At 39.8% G+C, this 13,071-nt stretch overlaps 1 protein-coding gene across 1 annotated transcript in view; it reads left to right on the forward strand.

Annotated features, from left to right (window-relative positions):
• Nucleotides 1–13,071, forward strand: part of LOC146652548 (exostosin-1) — a 358,469-nt gene that overhangs the window by 306,691 nt on the left and 38,707 nt on the right. The window contains exons 5-6 of the mRNA XM_085382378.1: nt 6,624–6,743; nt 10,019–10,151. Of these exons, the coding sequence (XP_085238504.1) occupies nt 6,624–6,743; nt 10,019–10,151 (253 nt within the window). The remainder of the gene's footprint in view (nt 1–6,623; nt 6,744–10,018; nt 10,152–13,071) is intronic.

Below are 13,071 nucleotides of genomic sequence, written 5' to 3' on the forward strand. Positions count from 1 at the left end.
AGACAAGCAACATGGGAAAGAGTTCCAGTGTGTACATCTGATCTGGTACCGCTGCAATCTTCGACTGCGCCTCCAACTGACCCGATGTCCACATCAGAGGCAAGGCTGGACTGGGACAAAAAATCGGCCTGGGCATTTTTACTAGAGACCGGCCCACCAGGATAAAGATTGAAAATGTGACGTCATTCAGGGGTAAAACCGCAAAAGATTCTGGGAACTTGTGGCAAGAGGTACTAGCGCACGCAGGCTTTCAATTGAACTCAGTTACACAGCGATAAAAAGAAACCCAAAAAATGGCAAGAAGCTGTTGTATTATTAACTGCAATAGCCGGTCGCATGACAGCCACGGGAAGCCGACGGGCAAAGAGATCGTTTTTTATCGGATTACGTCGTTGAAGAGAAAATTTTTAAGCCATGTTTCCGAAGTAAGAGCCCACGGATGGTCTGGATATACCAAATTCTGAGACGTTTAATAATAATAAACGTCTCAGAACACTCCAGCTCACATGTTAGTCTGCTCCAAGCATTCCCACAAAGGTCAGAGTTTTGTAGTAGTTAATACGTCATTTTTCTTAACATAATTGGTGATATAGGTTACAAGCAAGTCTGGCGCTGAACAGAAATTGTCGCGCTATGCTCCTTTATTTATTGTGCATAAATAGTGAATTGTCCTGACACAATATTGCGTTTCGCTTCTGTTATCACCATGGTACATTGACAAAAACATATACTTTTATTCACAGGATAAAACAGTTGTTTTGTATCACTAATTGTCCAGTGCGATTGCAACATACAATATTATTGTCACTGCTACATTTCTGTAATGCTACCAAAAATTATTTCCACTACTGATTAATTACCGTTGAGCTCAAAGGTTATATTAATAAACGGTTAACGAATGTGTATTTATGGAGACGATTTGTGAGACTGGTACACTTACCTTTGTTCGTACGATGGTCTTTCGTTCTACACGGTGCATTTCAAGGTCCTGTACCCATCCGTCGGTAAACTGTACCTGGGCTTGTTGCAGTGACCTGAAGTTACTAAACTTCATGAGTGTATGCACTCACTCCAAGAAGCGTATAATTATAAATCTGAGCGTGGTGAAAGTTGGGCAGCACGCTGATGTCTTTTGTCCCTCTGTGTGCTCGTAAGGGTCTGACCCTTTCACTCCTTTGTTTTTTCCTCGTATCTTTTCTTTGTCTTTTCGTCGAGTCTGTCTTTGTACGGACCGGCATTGTTTTCCTTTTGTTTTGTACATTCCTTTTTTGTGCGCCAAAGAAAAAACAAGAAGGTATTGGAACCGGAGAATGAACGTTTTGCGGTGCTGCAAATGCTTGCATTTGATGCGGTACTTGGATTGTTTTGCCACTAGTTCCCGGCATGCAATGCGCGAAAATCACGTGATTGCTAAACAAGGGGGCGGGTGCATCCAGCCTCCTCGGCTGTAATTGGTCCAGCCCAGAGTCGATCATGACCAATTGGCCAATCCAATACCTTTCATTATATATATATATACACCCTTCCTAAAAAAATTAATAAATCCATCGGCCCATAAAAACAAAAAATCGCCAGCGGCCCACCGGGCAAATGCCCGGTATGCCCGATGGCCAGTCCAGCTATGATCAGAGGGGAGGTAAGCGTTGGAGGTGGTGTTGGATCCGGGGTAGGGAGGGTGATGCGTCAGTGCGTGCTTATCAGTATCAGTATATGTATGTGTGTGCGTGTCCATAGTTCAGCTGAGACAGTGTCCTTCGCCCTGCCAGGCTAAGTAAACAGTCTTTCAGCCAACCCAGGTGGCCTTGCATGGAATGGGAAGGAACAGACTCAACACAGTCGTTATCAGGGAGTTTTTGTTCGGCTTCAGCCTTGAACCCACAGCTGGCGCCGAAGGGGTAGCCGGATTATGATGTTAATTTTCCTTTTGCAACAACTCATGAGAATTTCAAAGCTGTTCTTTAATCAGCCTTCTGATTAGTGGCTGACCTGCTCTGCCACCTGAGCTACAGCCACCCCAATGTAATCCAACTTTCCCTCAAAGGTGTTATTCTGAGCAGGCCTCTCCTTGATGTAACCCAATATACGCTCAGAGGTGTTATTCTGAGTATTCACGGCAGCTGTAAGCGTCTCCAAGGTCTTAACCATGCTGCTTTCAATGAGCCAGTTCTGAGAAGTCGCGCCTCGTACCATCGTTTCAATCCCAGCGGGCAGCCTTGGGGGGGTTTGAACAGCCGGTTCCCCTTTCTTAATTCTCTGATAAGTCAGGGTCAAGCCAGCTCCGATCAGCAAGAACCCTGTTATCATGGTTCCGAATAGGTAGATATCTTCAGCGTCCTCGATCGACAGTCCTGCCAGGCACACGATCCTCCATTTCTGCCACCCGTCCATCGTGTATCCGGCAGGGAAAGTCCCTCCCAGACTTCTCCTTGAGAAAAGGGTGTCAATAGCATTCAGAGACCAGTTGATCAAATCCATAATTCCCTTTAGGTTTTAGAAACAGACTGTGAGAGTGTGTTCCAGGGAAAAGTAATACAAAAAACACGAGACTAGACAAGGACATAAGAACTAAGCAGGGAAGATAAGGGAGAGGAGAAAAAGTGCGTCCGTCTCCTCCGAGAGCCAAAAGGTTTTTTCAGGCAAATAGTTGCCCCCTTTACTTATGTCAGTTTCTCCTCATATTGAAAGATCCAGTGCAAATATATCACTCAGAAATAAAACTACAAAAACTTTGTCATTGTCACGGACCTAACTGTATACATCGTGGTGGTTCAAAAACCACCTTTCTTTTCCAGAAAATCATCTATGTCATCCAAATTCCTGATAAAAGACAGGAACTCATTTTTTTAGAGGAAATAAAGTCATCTGCATATTTCCTGTCAGTTTTAAATAAACACCAGTTGAGCAGTTTAATATAATGTTACATAAATAAACATTAATGAATTAATTTAAAAGGGATACAGCAATACAGGTTGTTTCCGCTTTTCATTCAACACACATTTATAGATGTTGAGGACACCTTGAAGGCGTTTCATTTCTTTCTTTCAGCACTGAGGCAGTCGGCAGAGTGGCAAGAATAAAATCATTTTCTGGAAAGTAGATATCAGAAAGGATTCTTTAGCCTCGGGCTCTATGGTTTATTCAACGGTCAGCTTAACACCTTTAAGAAGCATTAAAACATCCAGAATTTATTCATTTAATTATTTTGGTCCAGATGACAACATCTATAAAGAAGGCGATAATCAGTGAAATATTTAACCAGAATATATTTTAGTTTTTGGTTGGTAAACAAATTCCGTATGCTTGCCCTGATTGGTTTCTCCCTTTTTTTTCCTTTTTTTTTTTGTTCACTAGAAACTACCTACACACGTGCATGCGCGTGTACATACACAAACACACACGCGCACACACACACAGGAACTCATGCAACACTGAAGCCGTAACACCTGCTGAGAGAGTTGAATCTCATTACTTTCAATTACATCACTGAGCACAGCAATACCTGGCTGTTTATTATGTAGAGTTTCTGTTCTCTCCATGGAGAGGGGAAATACACAACACACACACACACACACACACACACAAAACGCCCCCCTGCTGAGAAACATAAACACTATTAGAGTCAATCGAGGGAAAGAGAATGGGGCTGATTTGATTGGTGTTGTTTATATTCCACCTCAGAGAGCTGAACAATTAAAGCTTGTGCTGCTGTAGGCAGATCCCAGTGACGTCAACACCGGCGCAACCGCTTTCCTGAGTTCATGATTAATGTGGGGGTTTCAGATCACGCAAATGTGAAATAAATATCTTTTAAAAGTAAATGAAAAAGCAATTATAATACAATTTTGTTATAAAGTGGATAAGCAGCAGAGCCCCTCTGTACTGTGAGTGCTTTTTTTGGTTTTTACCCATAATTATCAACACTCTGCCACATAATCTGTGACTCTTTCATTTTTGATGCAATTTTGTCATCACTCTGTGGGCCAGATTTACTAATGCTCTGTCCAAGCATTAAAAAAAAATACTTGTGTTATCTGTACTTACTGTAGAGGCACAGTGGTAAGCATGGACACAGCTATTTTTGCAGCTGGCCTTGCATTCAGCATGTATTTGAAGATCCTTCGATTTCAGAGATCAAAATTATGGGAGGAAAGCATTTAAATGAATCATACAAAAAATATTTACTAAGGGTTGTAGGAGGCAGTTGACTGAAAACCACTACTATCAATGCAGTCTTGTGAGTGCAGCCTCACACTAATTCACCCTGCTTGGTAAATCTGTCGCTACCCAAAATATTTTCAGGGCTGTCAGAGATGAAATCCAGTCGTGTTTATTTATTATTCTTGTGTGAAAAGAGCGAAGCATAAAAAAATAGATAAATTAAAATGCAAGCAGCATCACTGTAGTCATATGACATAAAAGCAATTTAATAAGACTGTCACGGTCCGGGGCAGCGGCCGTGTGGAGAGCGGAAGGAGGACTCAAAACGCAGCACTTATTCAGGTGTGAGGGTGATTTATTGATAATATCCAATATAAAGTGGGGATGGTAAAACAGAACTAAGGATGAACTAACTGGGAGAAACTACACAAAGAAATAGCAAACCTGAGCATGAAGGGAGAACAGCAGGGAGAGCACGCAGGGGATTACACCAGGTATGAACACAGACGACGCGACCAGGAACAGAGGCAAACACACACTATAAGTACACAGAGAGACACTGGGAAATCACACACAGGTGGGAGACACAGCTGGACCTGATTAACCTGACGAGACAGGGGAACACTAACACCAGGGACCAACAGAGGGAGCACAAACCCAAAACCCAGTATCTAAAATCCCAAAACACAAACCATCCCAAAACAGCCCAAGAATAATAAAGAGAATAATAGCAATAAGGAACACAAACACAAAGTCACTGTGTCATGGCCGCAGGACCATGACAAAGACCAGTTTAAAAAATATGAATATGGGTGTGAAGGCTAATTGGACAGCCCAGCAATGCAAAGTTTCAAAGGCAAACAATTGCAACTTTTGTTGCAAAGTAAACTGAATATATAATTTTTAGCAAAACGAAGCATGCAAAAATCAATAGTACAGTAAACCAAAGAAACCCAGGCAAAAATGAAACCTGTTTAAATCCAAACAATAAATGGAAAGAAATGGATGAAAACTCAAAAGTATTAGCATGATATAGAATGTACACTTTTACTTTTTCCATTCATTCAATTATATTATCTTTTAGTGTTTTTGCTTGTCAGCCCCACAGTTTGTTTTTTTGCCAACACCCACTGTATCAGCACTCCTGTCAATGCAGTGGTCTCATTTAAATGAATGAAGGGATCATTTCGCCTTGAAGCAGAGGGGATGAAGATATTATTGGACACATAATGCATGTGGAAATTGGTATATTTCAGTGACAAATATCAGTTGAAGAAATTCCAGACAGGATGACTGTCAGTCGGAGTCGCCTCATTAGGCTTCACAGATCACTGTAAGATGAGAGCTCCCTGGTCAAAGCATGACCGATAGAGCCAAGTGGCTTGGGACTCTTTAAATAAAAATCCTCAACACCCTCAGGAAAATGATGAGTGTTTCGGGAAAACTGATTATCACCATCACTCATTATTTCCCCACATTATAGTGGCCTTTTCATTGGCCAAGTCTAACCAGTTGGCACTCTAATGTTTATTGACGGGAGATTTCTTGTCCATGGGGAAACACCAAACAGTTCTTGGGCTTCAAATACGCCCCCGATGAGGGTCTTTAGAAACACTGGCTGGAATATTCCCTTGACTGTTTTATTGTCAAGCTCAATGGAGCATGTATGGTTATGTCTGATCTCATCTTGTAGTACTTTGTTGTTTTCCAAGCTGGACATCAAGACAACATCCTGCACCATCTCCCTGGCATATCCGGTTGTTTAGCTCCCAAGTCAGGATCATGGTGTTCCTTAATTTTAAGCTTTCACTGTCTCTCCCTAAAGGTGCCACTCAGGCAATTCACAAGCCAGCTGCTCATGTTTTGTATGTTAGTGTGTGCTGGGAACAGTGAGATCATGGGCTGTTCTTGTGGGTCTTAGCTATCAGCAGCGGTTGCTGGCACTTGGCTTTTTCATTCCCCTTCATTTCTGTTCCAGGAAAAAATAAATTAACAATGATCAATAAGTTGTTGAGGTAATGTAACATCTATGATAAGCTGATTAACTGTTTTGTGTAATTCTAAACTAAAGCTTAAATATCTTTTAGCTTTGGAGAGCTCATCAAACTCATCTATATAAAAAAGTACATATATATATATATATATATATATATATATATATATATATATTCCAAGCATACACTTAGATGAATTAACTCTCAGGTGAATACAGAACTGGAGCTGAATAGCAGGTGGTTTAGTTGAAACACTATCAATGGAGGTAAGTACAAAGTAAGATGTGGTGGAAGAGTCTTGAGGGGAAAATCTCCCTTAATCTTTTCTGCATGTCCACAAATTATTTATGCTTCCTCCACCCTATTTGCCTTCCGCCGATTCTCATCTTTCACTCAGCATTGTTTAAAAATCTAGCATAATATAATCTGTCTCACTGTCATCTTGATCTTCTTTGTCTATTTTTTCCACAGGTTCCCTCCATTACCCGGTCCGTGGGCCATGACAGGATCTTGGCTCTCCGCCAGCAAACTCAGTTCCTCTGGGACGCCTACTTCTCCTCCATAGCCAAAATAGTCTTAACAACTCTTGAGGTAAGCTTGCAAAACATTGTCTTAAATGGGAGTTGTGGATTTATTTTCATCAGGAGAGTTGCATTTAGTCAGTCAAACTGCTATAGCTTGTTCTGTACTATACATTGCCGCTGGCTATGCATCACCTCCCAAAGACAAACCTTTGAAAGATTTCTTTCTCCAGTTGTCAGTATTTTTTTTTTTTATCCAAAGAAGGTTAGCTGAATGTGCCCTCTCTTTTGCAGTACTTTTTCTGCTCCATATTCATACATTTCCACTCAGAAGCAGCTCGGCAATGCAGTGTTCAAACACTCAGTGAAGGTATATCAAAGTTACTGGGGGTGATTTGGCATGCTCAAAGTTTGTTTTGAGATCAGGGTTACAGTTTGACTTTTTGTTGTTGTTTTTTCTTCATAAAACTGTGTTTTTCTGCAATAAACCCTTAGCATCATGTGAGAAAGCCGCTGATACACCATTGGCATATAACATTTTTATATAGAACTTATCCTTTTTTCAACTCTCAAAGCTACTGCCCCTCTTTCCCTTTGATTTGGCACCAGCTAGTACTTAATGTTCATTTTCTTCACTGTCATCAGACTTGTGACAGTTACATATATTTAGCAGGAGTCCTTCTGTATCTAATGGTAGTCTAGATTGTGTGTGACTTATCAGTTCTAATCAGTGACAAACAGAAAAGAAAACCTCTTGCTATGTGTGAAAAGTGCTCATAAAATCTCTGGTGGACTATTCAGCAAGGTTAACCTAGAAAACTTTACATGGAGTTCAGGTTTTATTTTAACCTAACCTGACAATCTTTGAGAAAAGAAAAGAAATATTGAAGATGGAAACCAGCATTTTGTTGCCTGAAATGAAAACATAGGCGTCGTGAAGTGCCAGTTGTGAAGCACCAAGTGTGAAGGAGGACCATGCTGTCTGGCAGCCTACAGGTTTAAGAGGCTGCAGTATGTGAGTGGGCGTTCATGCCCGCTCTCAAGGCTAGAAACCCACAGGCTGGCTCATTAAATGACCTAACCAGCTGATGTACAGAAATGAACCTGTGTCATTGCCATGTACCACAAAAGCCATCCTAGTCTTCCTTTTTTTCTTTTTCTTTTTTTTGTTTTAAAAGAAATTCATTTCCTTACAACCTCGATTCAGACCTCAGAGACCATTTGCGCTTTGTATCATCTCTGAACACAGACACAGAGGATAATAATCCTTTTTATCACCAACATCAGCAGAAGAATCATAGGTATCATTACATAAACATCAGTATGATTGCTATGATCTTTCTAAAGCCCACAGTTTGTTTTAATTTATCACGTCCACCATGAATACTAATATCATAATTATCACAATTATCATCATAGCGATAACATAAATACTATTATTACAATCATTACACCAACAAAGAAAGACTAACTTTTTCGACTTAATTTTTTTTAATGTGTGTAAAAATATTATTACTAGGTGAGGGCTGTGGTTGTTGTGTAGGCCAGTTTGTTGTCTGATTTAATTGCTGAAGTTACACTGAATGCAAGTTTAAAGGTGGAATCTCCATTCTTTTTCACAAAGTAAGTTTGAAGCACAGGTATACAGGTAGATCTTTTTGCACATATTTAGGCTTTATTAAGACTAAGAAAATTGGCTTTATCATTCTTATTGATTTTATATCTTACCTCTTTGAATTTGTACAAATAGAAAGAAAGTTTAACAGACTGAAAAGCCATTAATTTTTAATGCTGGCACAGTTATTTTCTGTTATTAGTCATAAAATAATGACTCCCTTTTTAATTCTATAGCTCAGTTGATTGCTTTGATTGCACAAATGAGCAATCAAGGTATCAACTTTCAGAACTTTCAAAATATGAAGCACGCCTAACCATCCCTGAAGGGTTTCAAACAGCTACTACCTTTTACTTAAAAGTACAACCTTTTTATTTTCCTTATTATTTTCCAACTTTTGCTTTCAGAATTTGCCTCCTGTTATGTGTATAATTTTCTACTTCATATGCATATGTAAAGTAGAAAAATGATACAGTGAACTGAAAGTATGGCATATGCAATTGAAATGAAAGATCTCATGCCTGTAATAACGTCACACATTTGTCTGTTTGAGCCAATTTAATGCTGTGTATATTAAAATGTTTGCATCAATGCCATCTATCAAACACCAGGAATAAGGACCCATCTATTTGTAAAATGACTGATAATTTCATCACCAAGCCCTACAACTATAATTTATGTTTGCCTTCATGTTTACCTTAATAATACAAAGTGTCCTCAAATTGCAGCATTTTTTTTTTTTGAGCACAAACAAGACCTTGGTAATTCCACCAAATGCCCAGTGCTAGCAGGGTATGAAATTAGACAGGAGACCGCTGACAGCTGTATACTGTTGGCCAGATGTGCTAAAAAGTCAGAGCCAGCATGCCACCAGGCTAAACGGGTGAAATGAAGCGTGGCTGATAACCGTAGTGTCCCACATACTGCGAGCCTAACAGTTGGTGTAAGGAGGTGGGTGTGTGGCATATATGTGTGTGTGTGGCTGTTAAGAGCTGGATGTAAGTGTCAATTCCCCTTCCCTGTTTCCTCCACTGTTTTGATCTAAATACAAAGAAATGTGATTAAAAAGTTTGTTTGTTTTTTAAATTAAAAATGTGTTTTTTAAGTTTCACAATAAGTCAAAACTACTTAGGTATATCTCTACTTTTGAATGGTTTATAGTCATGTAAAAAATTTAAAATATGCATGTAAAAGTCAAAAATATAGACAGCCCATATGCCATTTATGAAGAAACAACCCGAAATGAAATTCAAGGATTTTTATGTCACTATATAATTTGCAAAAATAAATAAATACAATTTTTAGTAGCAACCAACCAATTGGCTAGGATCAACAGCTCCATTACTCTTGCATTACATCCTGTTGGCTCACTGTCACAACATTCAACCAGCTCACCCAACCTCCGGTAACAAGACAGATGGATCGTGTTAGCTAACTCACTAATGGACTGCTGATGTTGGGATTGAGTTGCTCCACAGGATGAAGTGTCTTGGGTCTGCAAAGATGTTCCTCTCTTCGAGACCTCTCAAAGCACCTAACATAACCTAAAAAGCTGTCATTTTAAATTTCAAATATTAGTACATGTCTGTTGTTAGGTGGCGGAGTTAAGGGGGCAATTTCAGGCAATTGATTTTTCAGTTTGACTGAAAAAAAAATACAAGTTTCCCTGATCTTATTCTTCTTTTTCTTCACACATCCTCCTTTCTGCTTTACCTCTCTGCTTCATCCAGATCATCCAGGACCGCGTGGACTCCCTTATATCCAGAAACCGTTTGTTGTGGAATTCCCTACCTGGTGGTCTGTATGCACTCCCTCAGTACTCAACTGACGCCGCCCAGTTTCCTTTTTACTATGCTCTACTGGGTGAGTACATAAGCTTTCCGTAAGAGTCATTTCAGTGTAGCACAGATGGTATAGGTTGTTGTTTAATGACTTAGCTGCAGCACAGGTGAATAACTGGAATGCAGTGTACTTGCCAATAAGAGAAGGATCACTTAGATTTACCACGTTGGAGAAATAAGCAGGTCAGGATCTCAGCAACTTTGATGGGGGCTGTGCAGTGTTCCTGACCTGTGTGGTTTCCTCAAAACAAGAAGGGTTGTGGGGTGTTTCTGCTCAGTAGTGATGAGTACCTTTTGTCAGAGGAGGCACAAAACATGAACCACAGTGTGGTGCATGTGCTGGGGAAAAGTCAGGTTTGCTGCAGATCCAGCTCGCGATTTACAGGATTTAAACAAATACCCTTGAATGTCTCAAGGTGCCTAAAGGTCACTCAGTTTATTGCATGCCACTTCCTGTGACACAGAGCTAATAAACTCAAGTTTGATACATATATGATAATTACTGAATCCGGGCTGTGATGCATGGCCGCAGTTTTTCTGTTATTTGTTTTCATTAAGTGTTCTCCTTGGCACAATCATATTAACAGCTGGAGGACACATCATGCAAACAACGATTACGTGGCCACATTTTCGTTTTTGTTGGAATCCAAAACATTCCCTTTTCTTTCAGGGAAATATCAGAATTGTCACTGACAGCCAGGAAGGCTCAACAGATGCTGTCAGTATCATAAAGCCTTGATCAGTGACAGAGAGGTTTCTGTGACAATTCCTGTGTTTTTCTGAAAGTTTTCGCCTCTGAACACAATGACCATATCACTGAGTAAAAAAATTGTAAAATGAGGATGTGTTTACCAACAAATTTCAAATCCAGTCAACTTGGACTTCATTGGCTGCCTAAACTGTGCTAGAAACTGCTGTCTATAGAGCCTAAAACAGTGAATGTACAAGCAGCATGACTTATGACAGGTCAGATAAGTGGTTAACAACGGCAGCTGTAATAAAATTCTGCAATATTGTTTTTAAAATGTATACGTAAAATTTTGCAAGACTCCTGTTGGGGCATAGTTCAGAAACTTGAAGCTGCAGGGAAAGAAATAAGGCTTCTATATGTGCATGTTTATGTGGGTGTGCAGACCAGAGAGACTCTCAGTAGTCTGAGGCTGTAACTCAGATCGATGTTTGTCTTTCTCTGAGGAATTGTGGACACAAGGGTTAGAAGGAAGAGAGAGGAGAACCAAAGATGGAGCAGTTATTGTTTACACCTCTGCAGTAAATCACTATTTTTGCTGCCGCCATCACCGGCGCTGCTGCTGGGGGAATAACTTTTCGTCAGCGCCGTGTATAAGACGGTCTCACTCTGATACCTTCCCATAAGTTTTCATGGCAAAGCTGTTGCAACTTGGGCCTGATAGTTTAAAAAAGTTTGGCTTAATGTCAATACATAGCGGCCTTGGGACAAGTAAGACATCGCTATCAGATGCCTCAAGTTACAGTTTTATTTTAGTGTGTGAAAAGGAGTCCAGTCATCTGTGCTCTGCAGCTTCTTCAAATTATATAAACAAAAGAAGGTTGTGTTAATATTCTAGAAATTGATGTATCAGAGCAATACTGTTCCAATATAGCATCTATATATAGCATCTATTTTATAGCTCGTTTGACATTTGTAGTTTTTTTTAATGGTGTTGAGTTTCAGATCGGCTTGCAGGACATGTCAGTATAAAAGTGTGACTAAAGATGGGAGAAAATTTGATGTATGCTGATTTTCTGTCTTTTAAATTATACATATAGTTGAAATCAGCAAATGCTTTGTCAAAGTCAGTTAGTCCCAGTGTACTAGATGAGAACTGAGTTGCAAAGTTGCTCTCAAGACACCACTAAGGTACTGGTTGCGTAAAACTCCTGGCTCAAGGCTCTGATTTTTCCAAGTAACACTAGACCGTAGTGTATTTAGGACTATTTGCTTAAGAAAATTTTTGTTTAAGAACTTTAAAACATCTTTGACAGACCAATACAGTGAACACTGCTCGGGCTGTGTTTCAAGAAGTTTAAGATATGTGTGCTCACTTTTGGACTATGGCAGTGGCTGAGTTGTGTACATGTTAATTTATTGTATTCTATTTTATTCTTTTTCTATGTAGTATGCATCTGCAGCTTTTGAACCCAGAACAAATCTATCCATCTAGGCAATTAACTGCATCTTATCTTGTTTTATGAAATTGATTATTTGTTAAGAATTACAAAATCCCTCCAAAGTTAACTTCTCAACTTTTGAATATTTCAGACTTGAGTAAGGTCCTTTATGTCCCCTTATGATCTGATTTCAGAGAGCTTCCATTCTGTTCTATGACTGAATGTTTCAATGTTTACAGGGTTTTGATACTAAAAAAAAACGGAAACATACCGTTTAACAGAAATTAACATGGCTTAGCTATTTTCAAGAAACAGAAGGTTTAACCCTATTTATGTGACCCCCACAAGGGCAGAGCTCATGCTTCCATAAATACCACTAAGCCCACCTGAGATGGCTGGTCAGGGGGCCCAGTGTCAGAGAGATGGATAGAGCAACACTAAAGAGCACTCTGGCTGCACTTATCCATGAGGAAGTGTTTTCCCCTATTCCCAAATGCACCCAACACTTGCCATGCCATGTGCCTGCAGTCCTGGCCTTCTTTGGCTGCTCTGAGTGTTCAGTGTTTCTGTGTGTGTGTGTTTCCACATCTACCTGCCCATTTATCTATTATAGATTTTTGCAATCCTCATTTTAGCTGCTCACATGGGATATCTAACTTTTTGTAATTACTTTCTGGCAGTGTGTAAAAATAGAATAGAAGCAGTTTTGCTGCAATTTAGAGTTTTTGGTCTTCTTGAAGTGAAGGAAACGACAAAATCTATGTTAACACCCAGTACCTTTAATATGATGGAAGATTTTCACTCTGTCAAAT

This window comes from Rhamphochromis longiceps, linkage group LG15 (assembly GCF_057381845.1).
Source record: "Rhamphochromis longiceps isolate RC_006_pf linkage group LG15, R_longiceps_female_GT1.1, whole genome shotgun sequence".
Taxonomy (NCBI): Eukaryota; Metazoa; Chordata; class Actinopteri; order Cichliformes; family Cichlidae; genus Rhamphochromis; species Rhamphochromis longiceps.